The sequence below is a fragment of the Cetorhinus maximus genome, chromosome 4, assembly GCF_964194155.1.
Source record: "Cetorhinus maximus chromosome 4, sCetMax3.hap1.1, whole genome shotgun sequence".
Classification (NCBI taxonomy): domain Eukaryota; kingdom Metazoa; phylum Chordata; class Chondrichthyes; order Lamniformes; family Cetorhinidae; genus Cetorhinus; species Cetorhinus maximus.
In genome coordinates this window covers 109,916,229-109,942,053 of record NC_135882.1, presented here as the reverse complement: position 1 = coordinate 109,942,053, position 25,825 = coordinate 109,916,229, and the positions used below count along the sequence as shown (strand labels likewise).

Below are 25,825 nucleotides of genomic sequence, written 5' to 3'. Positions count from 1 at the left end.
GGAAAAGGTTTTTACATTGTGCTCAGGACTGCTTTCTAAATCAATAAACTTCATAAGTGTCAGTTTGGGCTAGTGCTCAGCACTCTTACCTCTGAGTCAGAAGATTGTGGGGTTTTAACACTCACTGCAAGACCAGCAACATGGATAAATATTTAAAAAGGAAAAATTTATAAGTGTATGGGAAACAAGACTAAGCAAATAACTTTTTCAGAAATCTGGCACAGCTGCAATGAGTGCAATGGCCTGTTGTATAAAATTCTATGATTCGGATTCCACATTCTAAAACCATATTGCAAAGTAAGGATATCCTTGGCACCAAATGGTTTTCGAGGCTATAGAGGTTTGCATGAACAGGACAGATTGGGGGGCTGGGGGTGGTGGTGGGGAGGGGTGGGTAAGTATAATAATAAGCTGAAGCAATAATAATTACAATAACTAACTTTAATGAAGGTATTGTTTTTGTACATTGTTTTTGACAAAGAAGGTAAATTTCTGTATTGTACCTCTTCTACAGTAATAAAGAGTACAGTAATGTAATGCCTATGGGGCTTGACTACAATTCAGAAGCTGTGAGCTCAAATCCCCGGCTGAATTATGGGGATGGAAATGGAGGCTGGGGGTCCCCAAGAATACCGGTGCAGCATGACCTGTCAATTTCAAGGTGCTGATCCCACCGCTGGCAATAATCACTGTGATGAGACAGTGGGGCAGAAATCCCACTCTCTTCCCCATTCAGGCCAACTAGTTAAAAAAAGCTCATTAGGAGATTGAAATTGTAGGAAGTTCTACGTGCCTTCTGAAACAAATCATCTGAGGGGAGGTGAGTACAGAGTAGGGAGCCACATTGCTCCACTAGGGTGTCATTCCTGCCCCATATATAGGTTGGGGGTGGGTGGGTCAAAGGGAGTCGAAATCTCTTAGTAAGTGGGTGGCATTGGCGCTGCGCAAATGGCAGGGAGAGTGGGCACACATTGCCTAGGCTTCGAATGTGATTGGCACCGCTTAGCATGCTGAGGATAAAGAGCAAGGAAGGATATTTGGGCAGCCATATGCCCAGAAGGAACGATCCAGCTGGCCATGGGGGCATGACTGTCAGATTTTGGGCGATGAGGGGGCAACACCCTCCACAGGAAAGGCAGGGTCTGAGCAGCAGGAAGGCACAGGAAAGGAAGAGGGGCAGGAAGGACCATCATGCCCTCAGCACAGGATCTACCGCCAAAGACGGAGCTGCTTGCAGATGAGCAGTATCCAGTGCCACAGGAGATCACATCTCTCGAGCAGATGGTCACAGATATCGGTGACCTCATGTTGAAGGCCTTGCACCTCACAGCACTGGTTGCCGTGCCCTGCCAGTGCCGCCAAAGTCAATGTGGCTTTAACTCTTTGTTTCTGGCTCTTTTCAGGAATATGCTGCGGAACACAGTGGCATCTTGATGTCTTGCAGGGAATGAGGGCACCAAGTTTTGCCACCATTGCTGGATTCCCCCAGTTGTAGGGTGTCATTGGTTGCACCCATGTGGCCATCAAGACACCAACTGGCAGGCCAGTCAAATTCACCAAGAAGAATTGCTTCCACTCGCTCAATGTTCAACTGTTCTGTGACCACAATATGCATGTGTGCGTCACTACCCTGGCAATTGCCATGACTCCTTTATCCTTCAGCAGTCCACACTGCCTCCGATCGTCACTTCATACCCCAAAGTGGATGGATGGATCCTAGAGGACAATGGATAACACTTGAAGAGATGGCTACTGACCCATCGATAGGAGTCCCAGACAGAGGCATAGAGGCAATGCAACTGATGCCACCTGCTCTTCTGCAACTTGCAGCCACTGAGCTTCTGAACTTGTGATTCTGGTCCCTGGATCAATCGGGTGGCACCCTTCAACCCTTCAATACCTTCCTGGATGGGTTTCAGTAATTGTGATGGTTTACTGCATTCTCCATAACATGGCCTTCCAGAGACGTGGACCTTGAGGATGGTGAGGCCCTCGAAGGCGACCGCTCATTGTGGAAGAAGCAGGAGGTGAGAGAGGAGGATGAAACTGAGCCACCGGAAATGGCGCAGAACAGAGAGGTGCCCCCGCAGCACAAATAGGTAGTTAGGCACAGCTTGGGGCATGAAGAGCTCACAAGGATGCCATGAATGTCAAGTATCTCCTGATTTAGGGAATTTTAGACTGAGCTCCTCAGATCCAAGTTGAGGGGCATGGCATGAAATACTAATTGGGATAGTTTGTGTGAAAGGAATGGAGGGAACAGAATTCTTAAGGTGCATTCACAACATTTTTGACCAGTATGTAGCAAGTCCAAGAGAGGGCACGGTTCTGGACTTAGTTTTAGGAAATGAAGTTGGTCAGGTGGAAAGAATGACAGTAGGGGAGCATGTTGGTGGTTGTGATAATAATTCAGTTAGTTTTAATGTGATTATGAAAAGGACAAAGAAAGAACAGGAGTTAAAGTTCTAAATTGGGGCAAGGCCAATTTTACTAAGCTGAGGAGTGGTATAGCAAAAGTGGACTGGGAACAGTCACTTGAAGGTAAATCAGTGTCAGAGCAGTGAGGACATTCAAAGCGGAGATTCAAGGGGTTCAAAGTAAATGTGTTCCCACAAAGAAAATGGATGGAATGGCCAAATCTAGAGACCCCTGGATGTCAAGGAACTTACAGGGTAAGATAAGGCAGAAAAGGAAAGCTTATGTCAGACACTGAAAACTTAAAACTACAGAAAGCAGAGAGGTGTATAGAAAGTAATCAAATAAGAAATTAGGAAAGCAAAGGGGGGACATGATTATTTTGAATGCTTGAATGTTCAACAATTCATACGGACTCGAAACGTTAATTCTGTTTCTCTCTCCACAGATGCTGCCAGACCTGCTGAGTTTTTCCAGCATTTTCTGTTTTTATTTTATTTTAGTGCTTTTTGTTTCCTGTTTTTGTGTCTGTGAAATCATTTTGTGTCATTGCTGCTTGGACAACTTGATGACATTGCTCTCGCTCCACAATGGGAATGCCCAGTGAAGAATGTTGCAATAAGTTGCAATACTGCATGGTGATAGAGGTCAAATTTTCACCACAGAGACTGGTTGATTTTTCAGACTTTCTTCATGGTCAGTGACGAACACCCTTGCTTTGCTGCTGACTGCAAAACCTGCCCCAACGCCTCTCATGCAGAAAATTGTCTCAGAGTTTTGCTGGATGAAACAAGGAGAAATTAGGAGAGGTGACCAAAAGTCTCGTCAAAGAGGGTTTTAAGGAGGGTCCTAGAGGAAAGAGGGCTGGGGAGACAATTAGGGTTTAGAAATATATTTTAGAGCTTGGGGCATGTTGATTAAAGATGTCCAGAGTCAGGGGAACCGAAAGTTTGGAGGGGGGTGGGGTGGTATGGGTTAGGGCTGAATGTAGTTATAGAATTAGGGAGGAGTGAATTAAGGAGTTTGAACGCTGACTAAATCTGATTTCAATTGGTGTCAAGTGTCAAAAGCAAATGGACTATCTGATTGCTAGAAGACAGTCTTCCTTATGTGTCAGAAATAGTTAATAAAATCATAGAAGCAAACAGACCAGTTTATTACTAGAGCAGTCCAAAACTAATCCCAATGTTTGCCCTCTCCCTCCATCATCTGCTATCTCAAATATTAATCAATCCTTCTATTAAGATGCAATGGTTTCTGCCTCAACTGCTCCCTATAGCAAAGCATTCAATGCTTTGATAATCCTACCAAGAAACGTCTTCCAACCTATGTCCTCACACTCCTAGTGACAATCTTAAATTGATGGTTGTTACTGACTCCTTACGCAGGTGAAAGTCTTTATGCATAATATCAACACTCCGCACAATTTATAAAATATACTCTCTTTTCTCCGCTTGAGTGTGGCATAACTCCAATCCAAATTGAGAACAATGGCCTGAATATAAAAAACAGAATAAGAACAGCTAAGAAACGGTTTATATGTAACAAGATAGCAGCAAATATATTATATTGTGTTTTGTTTTGACAATACCCGGGAGGATTTCGCAACCAGAACAGGAGAAATAGTTCAGCTAAGTATTACTCGAAATGCTGCCTGCAAGAGCTTTGGACTTTGAAGCCAAATGAAAACCAGATTTCGTTGCTCGAGTTTTTCTTACGAGTCACGTAATGTGAAACACGATGCGCACATATCATCTGTTGGTATTCGCCCAAAGCATTACCTGGGGCTCTAGAGGAATTTACGTTCATCCCCACTGTAAACAAATGCAAGGAGAACAGGCAGATGATGAAAACACGTGCCAGAGGAGAGCCGGCAGGCTGGGGACTTCCTTTTACGTTTTACATTTTTGTGGTCTGATTGCAGCCAGTGAGTAAAATCCTCTACTTAAAACTTTCAAAGATCCAGCCACTTTGCTTAGTGCAGCTTGTAATCCGAGAGAGCGAGGCAGCATCGATTGGCGAGGCATTCTCAATTCTTTTGCTCAATTAGTTTGCTAGCTCTTCCAATACCTACTGGGACCAGTGGATATTTCAATCTTAGCTTTATATTTTTTCGTTGAGTTTTTTTAATTTTCAGAAGAAACTCCAAGAACGTGTTATACCGGAGCTCTGAATACTAGTTATGCAATTGTAGGAAGTCGCTACGCAATATTTTACCATGAAAGCGACAAAGAAAAATTAGAGAACCTGCATAGTTTTGAGTTTTTCTGGAACGATCAGATTGCTCCCTGATTATTTTAATGAGCTTCTTCGCCGCCAAAATGAAAGGTAGGTTCAAAGTTAGAGCGAAATTTACATTAAGAAAGAGCCTATTTGTTCGTACATTTATTGTGAGAAATCTCATATATTTTGATGGATGTGCGTTGACATGCGTTGTGTGCTTTGTCCAACAGCTTATACGTATATATATATATATTTTCATTTTAAGATATTTTTTAAAAGCCTAACATGCAAAATCAGCGTCGTTTAGAAATCGTTAAATATCAGGTTACTCCCGTTACCTGCTTCGTTTTGTCCACGTTAACAAATCGTTTATATGACACAATAGACACGAAGGAGTCTTATTTTGAAAATATGAATTATTTCTAGTTAGTGTCGTGGTGGACGTTCCCCACTGCTTGATGCGTCGGATTTCGTTGTTGCTTTCTGCTGTTTTTGTGTGAGGGGGGTGGAGAGGAGATTGCGTAAATTCTTATTCACAAATGTTCCAAAATGTTGTCCCAATGAATAATGATGAATCGCCTCTCCCAATCTGACATCTCCACATCCCTCCAGTCGTGTTGTTTACTCTACATTCTGAAAGTAGGCATTTTGACCTCGGGTTTTGCAATGTCCTTTAATGTGATTCTTTATGAAAAACATCTGGTAGTAATTATATGCCAGTGGTCCTAGAATTGAGTTGAAGTTATTTGGCTGCTTATAGTGTCTCCCAATTCTCTCTTCAGTAAATGCAGTATCCAGACTTTATAAAGGAAAGCTTCAAGTAGAACCACAGTTCAAGAGTTCCTGTAGAAAATGGTCCCGGTTCCTCCGTGAACTTCCCCCCCCTTCTATTTTGGTTCACTGGCTTACCTGCGCATTGCCCTTGTGTTGGCGGGTTCTAATTGAAGTGACTAATTCAGCAAACGTAATATTTTATTCCTACAAGATTTCTATTAAAGGTCTGTAATGGCTTAATTTACAAACCCAGCAGTATTCGGACTCGGTGTTTCACTGTAAGCACGTCATTCTCTTAGAAGATTGCCACTGCCACGGTTGACAGTTGTATCACTGTAAACACACGCAACAGCGTCAATAAATTATACTGTGATGCCCCTTTTGCAAAACGGAATCTGGACCTGACTGACCGAGAAACAGAGGAACCCACATTGCCAGCGCTATAAGCGAACTTTTCGTAAATGGTGGGGGCGGGGCAGGAGCAATCCCCTCGATGTTTTGCCAATTTGAATTGCTGTTCTGGTCGCCTGGTGAAGCAATGCATCAAAGAACTAACTTGAAGTGCCAGAAATAAAATAAAATCCAGAAGTACATGATTGGTGCAACTCGAGCCACTTTTACCTGATCTATTTCATACCAAGGAAAAGAGTTTCAAAATGTCATATGGATAAAGGGCTAAAATTTCCAAAAATTCCCTAAATTAACATAGTTCTGTTTCTTCAGCTTCAATTTAATTGTACCTCCTCAAAATGTTCTAACTTTTTGCTAATGTGCTAACTGTTGGCTTCTTGGTAAACATATCTCTGGTTTGATGTAATGGAAGGAGGTTACCATCAGGGACCAAAACCAGATCTTTCAGTTGCTGCACCCTTGAAACTGAGTTGTGGACTAACTCTTCTCATCCATACTTCAGAATCAAAATTGTGAGCATTTAGGGACGCAGAGGAAAGTGACAGGTGACCAGAGTTCCCCGGTTTAAGTGGAGGTGGTCCTCCAAGGCTCTGTTAACTGACCTCAACCAGGTCAGGGCATCACAAGTGCCAAACAATGATCATCTTTAACAAAACAGAATCTGACCATCTCCCCATGTCGTTCAATGGCATTACCATCACAGAATCCCCCACAATCAACATCCTGGGGGGTTACCATTGATCAGAAACTGAACTGGACTAGCCATATAAATACTGTAGCTACAAGGATAGGTCAGAGAATGGGAATTTGGCAGCGAGTAACTCAAATCCTGACTCCCCAAAGCCTGTCCACCATGTGCAAGGTGCAAGTCAGGAGCGTGATGGAGTACTCTCCATTTGTTGCAGTTCCAACAACAGACGAGAAACTTGACATCATCCAGGACAAAGCAGCCCGCTTGATTGGCACCCCATTCACCACCTTCATTCCCTCCCACTGCTGATGCACAGTGGTAGCAGTGTGTATCATATACAAGATGCACTGCAATAACTCGTTAAGCCTGTTTCGACAGTACCTTCCAAACCTGCAACCTCTACCATCCAGAAGGACCAAGGCAGCAGATGCATGGGAACATCACCACCTGCAAGTTTCCCTCCAAGCCACACACCATCCTGACTTGGAACTATATCGCCATTCTTTCACTCTCACTGGGTCAAAATTCTGGAATTCCCCTCCCAACAGCACTGTGGTCATATCTAAACCACATGGATTGCAGCGGTTCAGGATGGACAATTAGGGATTGCAACAAATGCTGGCCTAGCCAGTGACACCCACATTCCATCAAAGAATAAATAAAAAATAACACCCAGACCCCCATCTAGCTCTGCGACTGGCAGAAACCCACTACCATGTTTGAGTTCCCAATTCAAATTATTGAGAAATGTACACCTTCTGTGGGCTTTTTTGCACAAAAGGGAGTGCAAAAATCTCTAGTGACACATTCCAGTTACGTTAAGTCCAGAGAACTTCGATGCAGGTTGGCAGAGATGAAGTTTAGATATTACCAAATTTGGTTGGGACACTGCTAAAGCAGAGTAAGATAGTTGTAAGCTTCCATCTTGTTGTCCATTAAGGACAATCCTGAGGATTTTGGTCTTTAGGATTATTTGGAGCCAAGAAGTAAGAATCCCAACACCAAGGGTATGTCTACACTTCCAGATTCCCTTAGCCAGAGTATCCTGGAATATTTTGGACATTCCTAGCTATGATATTGAATTACCGGTCTACTACAGAGGGTTGATGTGCTTCTGAATTTACATAATCAGATGTGTGATCCTAGAGTCACAAAATCCACCTTCTTCCCCTCCAAGGAGCTTAGTTACTAGTTGATCATTAAGCAACTGACAAGTACATGTTTCATTCCACTCTACATGGACAGCAGGTACCAGGAACTCCTCACAATTGCAAGTCGAGCAGCGCAGCCATAAAACATGTGAGTGCATTACCACTATCCTCCTATCCGTGGACACACCCCATACTATGTTGACTGATGGTTCTGCTGCAGCAGTTATTTGCTTTTCCATAACATAATCATGATAGGCACTGAGCCCCAAATATTTGAGCATGTTTTCTAATTTCTGACCTCTTCCTGGAGATTTGAACCTGAACTTTTCCCTTGTGGGATTCAAAGAAGGGCATGATATGCTTGTTCTACAATTACAGGATGATAAATGAAGGTCAAACTGATTCAGAAGACACATCTTCTATTGAAATTCCTAAGGCCCTGTGGCAGTTACTAAAATGAGCTATTTGTTGACTTTCCTGTTGTATTTTCACCAATTAATTTTGAAACCAAATCCTGAAAATTACTATCAATACCAGCACTTAATGCCTTGAAAATTGAAGAAAGTTTTTGGCAAATGAAAAGGCTGGCGCAGAGTAGGGAGACATGGAAAAACTACTGAGTTAAGGACCTGCCTTCAGGCAGAGCACACATGATGATGATGATGGTGAGCACTTAACACATTTGTTTGGCATTTCTATGCCCACTGATTTAACAGAAGTCTTAATCTGTTTAAAGTAAATGTGTTCACTTGTGCATTAAAATAATAGACAAAAGAATGTCTAACAAACAAGTGTGCTTGTTCACTAATGCCACCAACAGTAATTTCTAAACTCAAAGTATTACAGCAAGAAACAGATTATCCTCTCTCTGACTCAATTACGGACTGATCACTTCCCTGTATCCCTCAACAGCCACATCCCCCTACTTAAGCTCTCAGAAAAGAATTCTTGGCCAAGTAGCTTACAGTGCTCTTTCAATATCCCAACTTCCTAGTCATTGGTTCATGATTACCATAATACTTCTAAGATACACATTTGCTGAACAAATTCCCTACTTCCACTTTAAATGTGCTTGGATCCAGTGAAAACCTGACTCTGTCCCAGTCTTGTTATTCCTCCTGGTGTGGCCTCCATTTTCCTTCTTCATATCCAAGGGACTCAGACCTGAGTGTATCTAACACATAACTGATTTAACTTTCCAAAGTCCAGGGCTTGAGCACAAAAATCAAGGCTGACACTCCAGTGCAATTCCCTCTTTCGGATGAGATGTTAAACTGAGGCCCCATCTGCCTGCTCAGATGGAGGCAAAAGATCTCATTGCAGTATTTTGAAGAAGAGCAGAAGATCTCTCCTTGGCTTGTATTGTTCCATATCTGAATGCTACCCCCAACCCCAGCAGTATCATGTGAAGACATGATATCAGGTTCCACCAATGACATGCAGTTCTACTTCACCACCTTTCCTGATGCCTCCATTGCCTTTTTGTTGTAAGTCTGCTTGTCCGACATCCAATCCTGCCTGGATCAGCTGCAAAGTCCTCAGTTAAACATAGGGAAGACCAAAGTGATCATTTTTGAACCTCACCAGGCTCTGAAGCCATGTTATTGATTAAATCCTTTCTAACCATTATCTCAGGCTGCACGCTTGGCATCCTATTTGACCAACAACTGAGTTTACAACCCCATATCATTACCATCAAAGACACGCTACTTTGGCTTCCATCATTTTGTCCGTCTCTGCACTGCCTCAGCCCATCTGCTGCTGAAACCCCTATCCATATCTTTCTCACCTCCAGAATTGGCTATTCCAATGTCCTGTTGACTAGCCTCCCACCTGCATCCTCCACAAATTCCAGGTCATCCAAAGCTCTGCTGGCCTGTATTCTGTCATCCACCATTCCCACTCACCCATCACCCCTGGCCTAAATTATCTCCCAGTCACCCAACAACTCAAATTTAAAATTCGCATCCTCAGGGGTACCACCACTGCCTACCCCTGTAACCCTCTCAAACTATGCAATCTTCTGAGAACTATGTGCTTCTTCACCTCTGGCATCTGTAAACCCCATCACTACACCATTGGGAGTGTGCCTTCAGTTGTCTAGGCACTAACCTCTAAAGTTCCCTCCCTTCACCTCTATGCCTCTTAACCTTCCTCCTGTCCTTTGAAACCCTCCTTAAAACTCACCTGTTTGGCCAGGCCTTTAGTTGTCACTCCTAATAACTCCCCTTTGGCTTGGTGTTGATTATGTTCTGTAAAGCATCTTGGGGTTTTATTATTTGTTCATGGCATCTGAGCATTTCTGGCAAAGACAATATTTGTTGCCCAGCCCTAATTGCCCTTGAGAAGGTGGTGGTGAGCCACCTTGAATCCTGGTTCATCCCATATAGGTGCACCTGCAGTGCTGTTAGGAAGTGAGTTCCAAGTTTATGATCCAAGGAACAGTGGTATAGATCTAGGTCAGGATGGCATGTTTCTTGGAGGAGCACTTGCAGGTGATGTTCCCATGTATCTACTGCTCTTGTTCTTCTAAGTGGGAGGTGCTATTGAAGGACCCTTGACAAGTTGCTGCAGTGCATCTTGTGTAGAAAACACACTGCTGTGGCCGTACACCACTGGTGGAGGTAGCATTTAAGATGATGGATGGGGTGCTGATCGACCAGGGTGCTTTGACCCGGATGGTGTTGAGCTTCTTGAGTGTGTTGGAGCTGCACTTATCCAGGCAAGTGGAGAGTATTACATCGCTGGACAGACACTGGGGAGTCAGGAGGTAAGTTACTCTCTGCAAAATTCCCAGCATCTGACCTGCTCTTGTAGCCACAGTATTTATTTGGCTGGGTCCAGTTCAGTTTCTGGTCAATGGTAACTCCTAGCATGTTGATGATGGGGAATTCAGTGATGGTAATACCATTGAACAACAAGGGGAGGTGATTAGATTCTCTCATGTTGGAACTGGTCATTGCTTGGCAGATGAATGTTACTTGCCACATGTCAGCCCAAGCCTGAACTTGTCCAGGTGCATGTGGACTGCTTTAATATCTGAAGAGTTGCGAATGGTGCTGAACATTGTGCAATCATTGGCTAATTTTCCCATTTCTGACCTTAGGATGGAGGGAAGGTCAGTGATGAAGTAGTTGAAAATGGTTGGGCCTTGGCTACAACCCTGAGGAACTCCTGCAATCATGTCCTAGGACTGAAATAATTAGCCTCCAGCAACACAGCTATGTTCCTTTGTGCTAGATATGACTCCAACCACTTTCTTCCTGATTCCCATCGACTTCAATTTTGCCAGGGTTCCTTGATGCTACACTCTGTCACATGCTGCCTTGATGTCAAGGCAGTCACTTTCACCTCACCTTTTGAACTCAGCTCTTTTTTTCCATGCTTGGTCCAAGGCTGCAATGAAGTCTGGCGTGATGTCATAGGGGTCTAGAAATGTAAATTGCTGTTGAAACAGGTGAAAAGAAACATATATCATCCGAAGTTCTGGTCACTAAGGCACAAGGCAGACAGTTAAGGTGTAGAACAAAAACAGAATTACCTGGAAAAACTCAGCAGGTCTGGCAGCATCGGTGGAGAAGAAATCAGTCAACGTTTCGAGTCTTCATGACCCTTCGGCAGAACTGAAGTTCTGCCGAAGGTCATGAAGACTCGAAACGTTGACTGATTTCTTCTCCACCGATGCTGCCAGACCTGCTGAGTTTTTCCAGGTAATTCTGTTTTTGTTTTGGATTTCCAGCATCCGCAGTAGCTTTTAGCTTTTTGTTTTTAGTTAAGGTGTAGAGGTGTTTCAGCAAGCAACCATAAGGCCGATCCTTTGTATGAATGCATGAGTTAAGAGATAAGACTAAACAAACTTGAACTGTTCAACCTTGAAAGGAGTGATTGAAAGGTGATCTCATGGGGGTATTTATAACATTATAATCAGTAAAGGAAAGACAAATCAGGAACAATATTTCAAATTAAGTCCTAACAATGGGTAAATAATGAGAAGGTATGTGAAATACTTATGGGGAGACTGAACCTAGTTGAAATTATATAAAATGACACCGAGAGCCCTCAGCTCAGCAGTAGATGATGAGGAGTCCAGTGCTGCACTATAGGCAGGCTGAAGAAGACAGCCTCTAGATCCAAAAGCTAAGAATAAGTAAAGATATAGTTGCTGCAGCCTTTTCTGTTATTTGGAGATAACGTTGGTGGACCTGTGCCATCCAGACTGAGTTGAGGGGATTGTGCAGATGAGTGCCATTTTTGGTGAAGACCATGCCTGTGGAATGCGGGTTGGTTGTGTGCTACTGTCGGCTAGGCATCAGGCTAAATCCTAGAAGGAGGAGCTGAAATTCTTCATAATGAAGATAGAGTTTTGACTGAGATGGACTGTCAAGCCAATCCATACGATCTGTCTTAGTTATATCTGCCATTTAATGTTTAATCTATAGTTTATAATTGATCACAATTTGCCTGCTAATTCATGTTTAACTTATGCTGATTCTGAGTTTTGGAATGTAGATGTTATCTAAGATAATATGTACTGTTTACTTTGTTTGGCTCTTGTACAGTAAAAATTCTTCTGTTTAAACTGTGAAACCTTGTGGCTTCATTCTTCCAGTCAATAACTGGGATTTTGGATTTATTATCTTTTTAAGTCAACATCCATTAATTTGAGATGTAAGGGAAGGTGGGTGAGGATCATGACTTTGCCTAATAAAGGTTGCATAGAACTTGAAGCAGTTGATTATTCCCTTTAACAGTTTGATGCAGAATGCAGAAGTCCAGTCTTCGCTTTCTTCTGTCTGTATTTGTTAATACCATGCTCCAATTTGTTGTACTGATTGAACTATTTTTCTAACAGATGACTACAGTGAAGAAGAGGAAGTGCATTCTATGGGTTACAAGAGGTTTGGTGAGTACCAATTATCAATGAGGTTTTCAAAACTAACCACTTATTAAAGGTCTCGCAGTATCTACAGAAAAACATTTAATTCATCAGTAGCACCAGATTTTTTTGAGGTGAGCAAATAACTCTTTACTGAAATACATCCAGTACAATTTCCTGAGTATTAAATCAGATGCATCTGGAGAAGGTGGGAATAGAGTTACATGTGATTGAAGGAGCATCACAGGACAACACCTTTGAGATTGGTTCTGGGAATGGATTCTATGAACCTCTTCAAGTCAAATTTAAAAAGGGTTCTATTTATAAGCAATATTAGAAAGATGAGCCTTGCTGTCAAAATATATTTCAGAAATCAGTATATCACGCATTAGTGGATAGTTGTTCTTGAAGTTAAGATTCTGCTTTTACTATTCAATTCTTTCTCTCCTGATGACCTTTGTCGTAGAAGCAGGACAGTAAGGAAAAATTGAAATTTCTTTAAAACGTCTGTGGAATATGTAATCATTTTTTAAGCATTTGAAGAGGACGTTTGAGAGTTTGCATCAATTGTAAAGGGATTAATTGTAATTTTCTTGGATAATAAAAAATACTGGTCCATGTTACCTGACGACCCTTGCCCTGAAAGCGGTACAAACAGGAAGGAAGTTAAGACCAAAAGCTGTGTGACTAGGCATATAAAGGAGAGCTGTATATAAAGGAGAGCTGCAGCAGAGGAGAGAACAAGAAAGGCACATTTACTAAGAGCTACATGTGTGTAACACAATTAAACAGGATAGAAAGCCAAAGACCGAGTTAGAGCAGAGATTTCTACTGCTGCTGAGTTTTGCCAAAGCCAGCCAGACCTTTTAGCATGGTTTATTAAAGGGAGGGGAAAAAGGAGTCTCTGGGGAATCTGAGCCATCAAGCCTATTGTGAATCTAGCTAAGGAGGTTCTGCAGGAGTGTGCCATTTGGGTGATGACCATCTCTGGGACCTTGGGTGGAATACGGCTACCAGTGAATGCTACTTGAAGGCTGAATTGACTGAGTGGGAAGGTGAGAGACCCCATGTATCAGGGGCCGAGTTAGAGAACTTTGGAACTTTGGATCGTGGTGACACATACCTTTAGGAACTGATGCAGCTGCTTGTGTTGGGTGAGATGTATCTTTGTCGTGTCAACTATTCAAAGGAAATTTACCTTCTTATTTGAAGTATCTTTTGCCTGTTAATTCCTGTTTAATTGCATTTGTTCTGATTCCTGTTAAAGTAAAAACTACAAAAAGTGGAATCTTGTTGATAATTTCTTCATTTGCGGGTCATTCAGTAAATTTGGTTCCCCCTTGGGGATCATAACACTCGAGAAACATGTTTTGTCAAAAAGGCATTGATTTTTTTCAAAGTATGTTACACTGTGTTTATACACAAGGGACAGCGTAATAATAAGTTTGGTGCAAAGTGCTGTTTTTGTCTATTCAGTTGTCCCCCGAATAGAGGCAGGTGGCCATTTACCATATTTAAGCCCGCGATTAGGGTCAGGATTATCAGCTTGCTAACATTTTGCTGGCTGTGGAGCGGCCCTCCCACTCACCCTTGTGTGCAGAGGTGGCCAGCTGTATGGAGGCAGTCTCCCTATGGCAGTGCGTGGAGGCCATCAGAGCCTGAGGCTGCATGATGTTGTGGCAGAATCTGTAGTTTCAAAGCTTGAATTTTTGAGATGGACCCTAATTGAAAATGGCAACCAGGAAGGGAAATTGAGAAAGGGAAACTGAGAAAGGAAACTGACACACACAGTTTCAAAGGAAACTGAGATTGGAAACCAAAAACTTCTGGATTGAAATCATATAAAATGACACCGAGAGCTCTTAGAGCTCAGTAGTAGATGATGAGGAGTCCAGTGCTGCAGTACAGGCAGGCTGAAGAAGACAGCAGCTAGATCCAAAAGCTGAGAATAAGCAAAGATATGGTTGCTGCAGCTGTTTGTTATTTGAAGATAGCATTGGTGGACCTGTGCCATCCAGACCGAGTTGAGGAGATGAGTGCCATTTCCGGTGAAGACCATGGAATGTGGGTTGGTTTTGAGCTGCTGTCGGCTAGGGGTCAGGCTAAATCCTAGAAAAAGAGGAACTGAAATTCTTCATAACAAAGAAAGAGTTTTGCGGGACCTTTGTGACTGAGATGGACTGACGAGCCAATTCATATTATCTGTCTTAGTTGTATCTGTCATTTAATGTTTAATCTATTGTTTTATAATTGACCACAATTTGCTTGCTAATTCATATTTAATTTATGCTGATTCTGGGCTTTGGAATGTAGATGTTTACCTAAGATAGGATAAAGCGTTTGCTTTGTTTGACTCTTGTATAGTAAAAATTCTTCTGTTTAAACTGTGAAACCTTGTGGCTTCATTCTTTCAGTAAATAACTGGGATTTTGGACTTATTAATTTAAAAAAAAAAGTTACTGGTCTTGACCGAGATCATAACGATGCAAAGAGGGGACAGGGCAAGAATGTTGAAGTGCCATTGTGGTCTCTGACCTGCCTCAGTGGTGCCCACCTCTCCATATGGAGCTGCTGAGGCTTCAGAGCTGTGATTGGTCCAGCAGCATTGGGAGCCCACCTGCTTCCCATAATTGGATGGCAAGTTTGAACTTGGCCAATTAGGAGGCCGCCTGTGGGAATATCCTAGTGCTGCTTCTGCTGTTGGTGAATGTAAGCTTGGGATCACCATTTGATCCCAAAATCGGGTCCCAAAGTCAGCAGGAAAAGTTCAGCCCAGTGTGACAATGGAGATTTAGAAGCAGTCTATTTCTCACTATTGCAATAGTCGGAACTTGCCTAAAATTCCACACCTTTGATATACCTCTTGCAAATTGTCATAGATTAGGATCGATAAACAAAACCATTTGATAAATTTTCATTTTCAACATTCCTGGCACAGACCTTTGTGCAATTTTAGTTAATTTCAAATGAATGCATTGGAAATCAGCGGTGTGTGCTGAATTCATGATCTGCTCTAGGAGTTGTTATGGACAGGGGAGAAAAATGGTAGGATGATTCACACTTTTTCCAACGCTTGACTGACCGCACTTGTACGTGTTTAAAGAAGTTTTTTAACCCCTTGAGTGCTGAGACTCTTAAGAACAGAACAAAGACAGGTTTTCTTGTAAGTTTTAAAAAAAAGGAATAAATGTTTATTTCTCAATTCCCGAATGTATTTGCACGCACACACTCTCACACAGACACACACACACACACACACTCTCACACAGACACACACACACACACACACTCTCACACAGACACACACACACACACACTCTCACACAGACACACACACACACACTCTCACACAGACACACACACACACACACTCTCACACAGACACACACACACACTCACACACAGACACACACACACACACTCTCACACACTCACATTCTCACTCTCTCTCACGCACACACAATCTCACACACACACACAGACACACACACACACACACACACTGACACTCACATTCTCACTCTCTCTCACGCACACACAATCTCCCACACACACACAATCTCCCACACACACACAATCTCACACACACACACACAATCTCCCACACACACACAATCTCCCACACACACACAATCTCACACACACACACAATCTCACACACACACACACAATCTCACACACACACACACACAATCTCCCACACACACACAATCTCACACACACACAATCTCACACACACACACAATCTCCCCCACACACACACAATCTCACACACACACACAATCACTCACACACACACACAATCTCCCACACACACACAATCTCACACACACACACAATCTCACACACACACAATCTCGCACACACACACAATCTCACACACACACACAATCTCCCACACACACACAATCTCACACACACACACAATCTCACACACACACACACAATCTCCCACACACACACAATCTCACACACACACACAATCTCACACACACACACAATCTCACACACAATCTTTCACGCACACACAATCTCACACACACACACAATCTCACACACGCATACACTCTCACACAGACACACACACACACTCACATTCTCACTCTCTCTCACGCACACACAATCTCCCACACACACACAATCTCCCACACACACAATCTCACACACACACACACAATCTCACACACACACAATCTCACACACACACACAATCTCACACACACACACACAATCTCACACACACACACAATCTCACACACACACACAATCTCACACACACACACACAATCTCCCACACACACACAATCTCACACACACACACAATGTCACACACACACACAATCTCACACACAATCTTTCACGCACACACAATCTCACACACGCATACACTCTCACACAGACACACACACACACTCACATTCTCACTCTCTCTCACGCACACACAATCTCCCACACACACACAATCTCCCACACACACACAATCTCACACACACACAATCTCACACACACACACAATCTCACACACACACACAATCTCACACACACACACACAATCTCTCACACACACACAATCTCACACACACACACACAATCTCCCACACACACACAATCTCACACACACACACACAATCTCCCACACACACACAATCTCACACACACACACACAATCTCCCACACACACACAATCTCACACACACACACAATCTCACACACACACACAATCTTACACACACACACACACACAATCGCCCACACACACACAATCTCACACACACAATCACAGAATCTTAATGGCACAGAAGGAGGCCATTCGGCCCATCCTGTTTGCACCAGCTCTCCAATGAGCAATATGACCTAGTGCCATTGCCCTGCCTTTTCCCTGTACCTTATTTCTATTCAAATAATCATCTAATGCCGTCTTGAATGCTTCGATTGAAGTTGTCTCCATCACACTTCCAGGCAGTGCATTCTAGACCCACTGGTTGTGTGGAAAAAAAATTTCACACGTCACATTTGCTTCTTTTGCAAATCTCTTTAAATCCGTGCCCTCTCGTTCTTGATCGTTTTACAAGTGGGAACAGCTTCTCTCTATCTACTATGTCCAGCCCCCTCATGATTTTGAAAAGTTCTATCAAGTCTCCTCTCAGCCTTCTCTCCAAGGAAAACAGTCCCAACCTCTCCAATCTATCCTCATAGCTGAAGTTTCTCATCCCTGGAACCATTCTTGTAAACCTCTTCTGCACTCTCTCCAATGTGTTCACATTCTTCCTATAATATGGTGCCCAAAACTGTACACAATATTCCAGCTGAGGTCTAACGAGGGTCTTACATAAAGCATAACCTCCCTACTCTTGTACTCTATGCCTTTATTAATAAAGCCCAGGATACTATATGCTTTATTAACTGTTCTCTCCATCTGTCCTGCCACCTTCAATAATCTATGTACATATACACCCAAGTCTTTATGCTCCTGCACCTCATTCAAAATGTCACCCCTTATTTTATATTGTCTATCCATGTTCTTTCTACCAAAATGCATCATCTCACACTTCTCCACATCGAACTTCATCTGCCACCTATCTGCCCACTCCACCAACATGTCTATGTCCTCTTGAAGTTCCACACTGTCCTCCTCGCAGTTCACAACTCTCCGAAGCTTCATATCATCCGCAAACTTTGAAATTGTCCCCTGCACACCAAGATCTAGGTCATTAATATATATCAGGAAAAGCAAGGGTCTCAATACTGACCCCTGGGGATCTCCATTACAAACATTCCTCCACCTGTCCCTCCCAGTATTTTGTGCACCCTGGTATTACCCTCTCATATTTTTTCTTAGTTCCCACACTCCTGCCGAGGTAGTTTAAAGCCTTCCCAACAGCACTAGCAAAACACCCTGCAAGGAACTCAGTCCCAGCTCTGTTCAGGTACAACCTGTCTGGCTTGTACAAGTGCCATCTCCCCCAGAGTCAGTCCCAGTGTCCCAGGAATCTAAAGCCCTCCCTCCTGCATCACCTTTCCAGCCACGCATTTATCTGCCTTATCCTCCTATTTCTACACTCGCTGGCACGTGGCACTAGGAACAATCTGGATATTACTATAATAGAGGTCCTGCTAGCTAATTTTCTACCTAGCTCCCTAAGTTCTTATTGCAGGACCACATCCCCCTTCCTGCCTAAGTCATTGGCCCAATGTGGATCACGACCTCTGGCTGATCACCCTCCCCCAGAAGAATGTCCTGCAGCTGCTGTGTGACATCCTTGACCCTGGCACCAGGGAGGCAACATACCATCCTGGAGCCATATCTACGGCCACAAAAATGCCTTTCTGTTCCCCTAACTAATGAATCCCCTATCATTATAGCTCTTCCTTTCTTCTTCCCCTCCTCCTGTACAGCCGAGCAGCTCTGGCTCCAAACTTGGCTCTGACTGCGTTCCTCTGAGGAACCAGCGCCCTCACCAGCTTCCAAAATGGAAAAACCGATTTGTGAGCGGTACCCCAGGGAACTGCTGCACTACCTGCCTATTTTTCTTTGACTGCCTGATGGTCACCCATTCTCTCTCTGTCTCCAAGCCCTTAAGCTACGGTGTGACCACCTCTCTGAATGTGCTATCCATGTAGCTCTCAGCCTCGCAGATGAGCCTCAGTGACTCCAGCTACCCCTCGAGCTCTGAAACCCAGATCTCAAGTTTCTGCAGCTGACAGCACTTCTTGTACATGTGGTCGTCTAGGACACCGGTAGTGCCCATGACTTTGTACACATTACAGGACACGCATTCCACACGCACATGCACACACACGCACACAAAAAAAGGTGATTACAAAAGAGGTAGCATGCAATTAGGCTTCTTAAAAGTCCAAAAACTCACTGTTTTACTTGAGTCTTTTGGTATGGAGACATGAAACATTTCAGGCCTGATGAATCCCTTTTGGTTCATTGAAGAAATGGAGGTTGGAACTTTCTGGTTGGACAGATTCGCAGTGGCTCACTACCTGTAGCAGCAGGTTTCTGGCTTTGCTGCAGGTGAGGTGTAGTCAAGCCCCCGTAGCAAAGATCTGGCTTGGTTCTTCAAATCGGTAGGTAAAAGGTTAGCTCCAATTCTCTGCCTGTGAGTGGATTTTTGGCAGGAACCTTTCTGTGCTGGGCTGGACCTCTTCCCGCTGAGTCTCCTTGCCTCCCTAACTGACTGATTGACTCAGGATGCTCTTAAAATGAGCATTAACAAATGTTCCTTGTCATAATCTGATTTCTGTCTGGTGGCCATAGTAAACATTTTTCCATTATTTACACAAATGGTCCCTGATAACCTTGAGGGTTTGAGTTTCAACCATTTGCATCTCCTTGTGAATGAATGTGTTCTCCTCAGTACCATTTTGTGAAATTCCATTCTCCAGCAAAGATGTCTGTTGGGCCATTGTGCACTCGTTCTGCAGATATTTGGACAATAGCTGTCATGGGAAAGATTTGTTGCATTTTAATGTCTCCTCATTGTAATGTCCCAAAAGGTCATTTGCATTTTAATGTCCTGTCCAGACAAGCAGGTTAACTTCCAACAGTTCCTTATATATTAGCAGGCAAGAAGGGAGGTCACCTGGCCGCTCAACTCTATCCTGTTTTTGAAGCATATTCTCCATTCTTCTTTTTTTGTTTTTTGAAAAGTAAAGTGTCAATTTTCCATAAATCTATGGGTATAATTGCAAGGACATAATAAAGTGCCGAACATAAAATTTAGCTCTTATAATTAATGCCTGCTTGATGAATAACCTGCTTTCTACATTTTATTCACTTATCTGGTGAATGCACGTGTCAGGAGTTAACAGTAAATGCTAATAACTTTTAGCTGATGTTTTCTTGAGTGGTTTTAGTTGTTATTTTGGAAGATTGTTCAAACATGCCAAAATGAATGGTACAATGTAAATGTTTCAGGGAAGTGCTGATCAAGAAGGACGTTGATATGCTCAGGCAAGGCTTTGCTGCTTTTGCAGCTGCCACATGTATCCCTGGAAAGATGGTCAAGTAGTGATAGTGTAGTACGTGGTACACACTGTAGCCATTAATAGATGGATCATCAAGGGTCAGCAGGGAGCAGGGCCAATGGAGAACAAAGAATGGCAATAACATCAGCCTTTTGAAAAATAAGGATAACTAGTAGCATGAGAACAGCAGCGGTTGATCTTTGACATGCTATTTTGCATTTCTCTAGTGATGTTGTCACATTAACTTGGCTGATATTGCCCTTCACTCTATCAATATTTATCAACAGAGTCATTTTGCTGATACACCTTGGTGTTTACAAAACAGGCATAGGCATTGTGATGTTATAATGCTACTGTGGTAACATCTGTTTAACTGTTATGTAAAAGGCCTGAAAATCCCTGTGCCTTTAACAGATTGCTTGTACAGAACTGTCATGTGTGAAAAGATATATTTATGGGCAAAGACTTATTCATGATGTAAATCAGTGCCACAAAGTGAAAGGGTGAAATGAATTCACTATTTGTGTGTATCGTAGAGGTGGCCTTCTCCTTGAACTGCTGCAGTCCTTGTGGTGATGATGTTAGTTAGGGAATTTTAGGATTTTAACCTGGTGACGATGAAATAACAGTGGCATATGCCCAACTCAGGATGTAATTTGACTTTGAGGGGTGCTTCCAGATAATAATGTTCTAATGAAGTTGTTGCTCTTAGTCTTCCTAGCTTCAAAGTTCATGGGACTGCAATGTGCTTTTGAAGTAAGCTTGGTGATTTGCTACAGTATATCCCTGTAGATGATGTGAACAGTAGCCACAATGCACCAGCGAAGGAGATTGAGCCCAGTGATGGGGTATTGATCAAATTTTATCCAGTAGAGTGCTGAGGTTCTTGCATGTTGCTGCAATTGCACCCAAATAAGCAAAAGGCATTGTTCTGTTGGAGTACCTGTATAAGTTGCTCAAATCCTACCTACATAAGAAGGCTTTTGATAAGGTCTCATATAGGAAAATAGTGAACAAAATTAGAGCGCATGGGATTAGGGGTAATATACTGGTATGGATTGACAATTGGTTAACAGACTGAAAACAGAGAACAGGAATAAACAAGTAGTTTTCAGGATCAACTAGTGAGCTACTGCAAGGCTCAGTGCTGGGGCCACAACCTACATACAGGATTTGGATGAGGGGACCACATGTAATATTTCCAAATTTGCTGATGACACAAAGCTAGGTGGGAATGTAAGTTGTGAGGAGGATGCAAGAGGCTTCAAGAGGACTTGGACAGGCTAAGTAAATGGGCAAGAACATGGCAGATGGAATATAATGTGAAAAAGTGTGAAGTTATCCACTTTACCAGAAAAAACAGAAAGGCAGAGTATTTCTGAAATGGTGAGAGGTTGGGAAGTGTTGATGTTCAAAGTGTCCTGGGTGTCCTTGTTCATGAGTCACAAAAAGCTAGCGCGCAGGTGCAGCATGCAATTAGGAAGGCAAATGATATGTTGGCCTTCATCGTGAGGGGATTTGAGAACAGGAATAAGTATGTCTTGCTACAATTGCATAGAGTCTTGGTGCGACTTCACCTGGAGTATTGTGTACAGTTTTGATCTCCTTATCTATGGGAGGATATACATGCCATAGAGGGAATGCAATGGAGGTTCACCAGACTAATCGCTGGGATGGTGGGATTGTCTTATGAGGAGAGATTGAGGAAACTGGCCTGTATTCCCTAGAGCTTCAAAGAATGAGGGATGATCTCTTTGAAACTTAAAAAATTCTTATAAAAACTTTTACAGGGCATGACAGGGTAGATAGAATGTTTCCCCTGGTTAGTGAGTTTAGAACCAGGGGACACAGTCTCAATAAGGGGCAGGCCATTTAAGACTGAAATTAGGAGGTATTTCTTCACTCAAGGGGTGGTGAACCTTTAGAATTCCCTACTCCAGAGGCCTCTGGAAGCCCAAATCATTGAGCGTGTACAAGACAGAAATCGATAGATTTCTGGATACTAATGACATCAAGGGATATGAGGAAAACGCAGGAAAGTGGCGTTGAGGTAGATGACCAGTCTTGATCTAATTGAATGCAGGAGCAGATTCAATGGGCCAAATAGCTTACTCCTGCTCCTATGTTCCCGTATCAGTCTGTAGCCTTGCTTCTAATTAAAGCTGATTCTCACTATTTCCTGCATTTTGTCACTCAAGATTCCCATTGCTGCAGTGCGAGCATCAATTCGTAATGCACATGCTACATTTATGGCCTCGTTGACTGAGGTTGCTGCAGCATGTCCCTGTGTTAGGAATCCCGACTTACCTGATCCCTGAGCAGAGGCCAGGAACTTCAAGTCCCAGCATGCCCTGGGAGTTTCCTTGCATTTACAGATCAGGAGTGGATTGCACATGTGCAGTACAGCATTTTAGAGACTTTCGGGCAGGGCACAAATACCCAGTGTGCCTGTGTGGGAAAAATACGGTGCAAAAACCTGTTCATGGGACCTAGGAGTGGGTTCCATAACACACAGGAGTCCCAGGACAGGGAGAGCGGACAGGGATAGGTCCCAAAGAGAGAACTCAGAGAGAGAACCCGGAGGGAGCGAGAGGGCTGGGGAAAGAGCCACTGGAAGGAGGAGACCACTGGTAGGAACCACTGGGGAGAGAAACCACTGGGAGAGGAGCAAAGAAAGAGATTCCAAGCAGTATAAGTGCTGTGGTTGACAGGCTCCAAGTTGCGCGGGCTCGTGAAAAGCCCTGGAGAGTTGAAAAGGCCGCAGAAGGTTGGTGACTCCATGCTGCGGGCTACTGGGGCAAAGGTAACACTTTGGAGCAGCGTTGTTCTGTTCAGTGTGGCTGAAGAACAGGAGTTATGCCTATGAGTTGATGTTGGAATACAGACTTGAGAATCCTGGGGAATATAGTCCCAGGAGACGACGTTGAAAGCCCGGGAGGTGAGCAGTTGTTGAGGCAGCCCAAGTCGGAACAACTTTTGCAGGGGATTCCGAGGCTGGATCTTCGAAAGGGAAGATTGAAGATGTGCATTCATCATAAAGGAGACAGAGTTTTAATGAGACTGTGTAACTCAAAGTGAACACTGACGTCTGGGTGAGTTGCTGAGAAATCTGTGGGATCTGTCTTGGTTGCATTTGCTATTTAATGTGTAGTGTGGTTGTTAGACCATAGTTTGCCTATTAATTCACATTTACCTTAATAATCCTGAATGCTAGAGTATAAGATAGATATGGTAAATTGTTTTATTTCTCTGACCTTGTATGGTGAAGTTTATGTTGCTTGTTCAAAAACCATGGAATTTTGAGGCTTTATTCCCTTAGCAAGTACTTGGGATCTCAAACGCTGTCTACTTTAAACAAAAAGTTACTGGTCCCTGACCAGATCGTACCAAAAAATTGGGTGTCTAGTCTAGCATCATAACACACTGCACTTGGAGCTTGCCAGATTTCACTTACTGAAAGGCTGGAGAATTTTTCCTGATATGCCATTTTGTTCAATTTGCTTCAGATATTATGGACAGAATGATTCAGAATTTGTAGACCTTGGTGTAAACATGTTACTTAGAGCCAAATTAAGTAATTACAGCAAACATATGGCTCAGCATCCTCTGCTTAAAGGGAAACTCTTTCGAGTTATCAACAGTCGCAGATTGCAACTCTTTCGAGTACAATCACAGTTCTTGGTTTTCCGGGAGTGGGACATGAACCCACAACCCTCTGATTCAAAGGCGAGGGTGCTATGAACTGAGCCACAGCTGACACCTCCTGCTTAAAGGGAAACTCTTTCGAGTTATCAACAGTCACAGATTGCAACTTCTTTCGAATACAATCACAGTTCTAGGTTTTCCAGGAGTGGGACATGAACCCACAACTCTGTGATTCAAAGGCGAGGGTGCTATGAACTGAGCCACAGCTGACACCTCCTGCTTAAAGGGAAACTCTTTCGAGTGATCAACAGTCACAGATTGCAACTCTTTCGAGTACAATCACAGTTCTAGGTTTCCGGGAGTGGGACATGAACCCACAACCCTCTAATTCAAAGGCGAGGGTGCTATGTACTGAGCCACAGCTGACACCTCCTGCTTAAAGGGAAGGGGTCATTTGAGAGACCTACTCCTAAAGGCATGCCTATGAACGATTTAGAGGTGTTGGAGTGCCATTCAGGAATTTTAAGTACCACTAAATCTCCTCCAGTAACAATGCCTCTTCAATAATGCTGTTGCCTTCAAAGAATGCATCTTGTCTTGCCTTCCTATCCTATGAACTACTGATTCCATGCTACCAGTCTGTATAGAAGAGAAAGTCTTTCTGCTACTCTTCCTCATGCTCTTAGAAGGCATCAGTGACCACACTTGTGGATTCTCCTCTGTGAAGAAAGTATATTGAACACTGGAGAGAGTGATAATATTTTTCTGCTGTCATACTAGTTCTTGTGATACAAGTATCTTTCTTATTAGCTGAATACTGTGATACTTGCTTCAAATGTAGTATTCTAAGCACATGGCAAGTATGCAGGCGTGCAAAATAATTTGTGAGGGAAAGGATTATCCACCTCAAGCTAACCTACCTAATAGAAGGGACTTCCCAGGATCGCAAGGTTTTTTCTCAGAACTGTCCTTTTCTTGTTTTTTTTAAACAAACATGATATTTACAATAATGGCTTGTTTGTGTTTGCTCTGATGTGGAGATCTACAAAATTTGCATGTTAATTTCAACTCGTACCATATTTGTTTCAAATTCTGAATACAACAGGAGACTTTCTTGAGAAGCAGCTTGTCATTGACAATACAATGCATATTTGACCTTTCATTTACATATGACTGCTGTCTTACCTTTGTACTTTTGAACAAATTGTTCGACATCTTACTGACCTCACCCATAATCCAAGCCAGTTACAGACAGAACCCACAACCTGTCAGAAACCTCAGGCCAGGCATGCTGACATCTGATCCCATCTGACATCTCAGCTACCTCTCATCTATCAAGAGCACGGCTGGAAGTTTTCTTGGAGTGACTTGTGTTCCAGTACCACAGCTCTACCCAAAGTTTGGTTGAAACCCTATTTACGTAAATGGAGGTTATTGTTGCACTTCTGAAGAAGTTATTGTGGTGGAGCAGGAGGAATTCCAAAGAAATATTGACAGCTTTAAACAGAGACCAGCCTCTGAGGCATTTTCTTATGTGCAGCAGAAACATAGTCATCCAGAATAGCGATGCCTGCAGCTGGTTTAACCTTGTCTGGCTTAGCCTTGTCAGGTGTTACATAAACCGGTTCAGAATTGTGAAAGCAGCAATATCTGAGCTAAGTT

General features: G+C 43.0%; 1 protein-coding gene across 1 annotated transcript in view; it reads left to right on the top strand.

Annotated features, from left to right (window-relative positions):
• The first annotated feature begins 4,179 nt into the window (after window positions 1–4,179).
• Window positions 4,180–25,825, top strand: part of colec12 (collectin sub-family member 12) — a 245,226-nt gene continuing 223,580 nt past the window's right edge. The window contains exons 1-3 of the mRNA XM_078540627.1: window positions 4,180–4,342; window positions 4,553–4,743; window positions 12,518–12,568. Coding sequence (XP_078396753.1) covers window positions 4,716–4,743; window positions 12,518–12,568 — 79 coding nt within the window. The 5' untranslated portion in view covers window positions 4,180–4,342; window positions 4,553–4,715. The remainder of the gene's footprint in view (window positions 4,343–4,552; window positions 4,744–12,517; window positions 12,569–25,825) is intronic.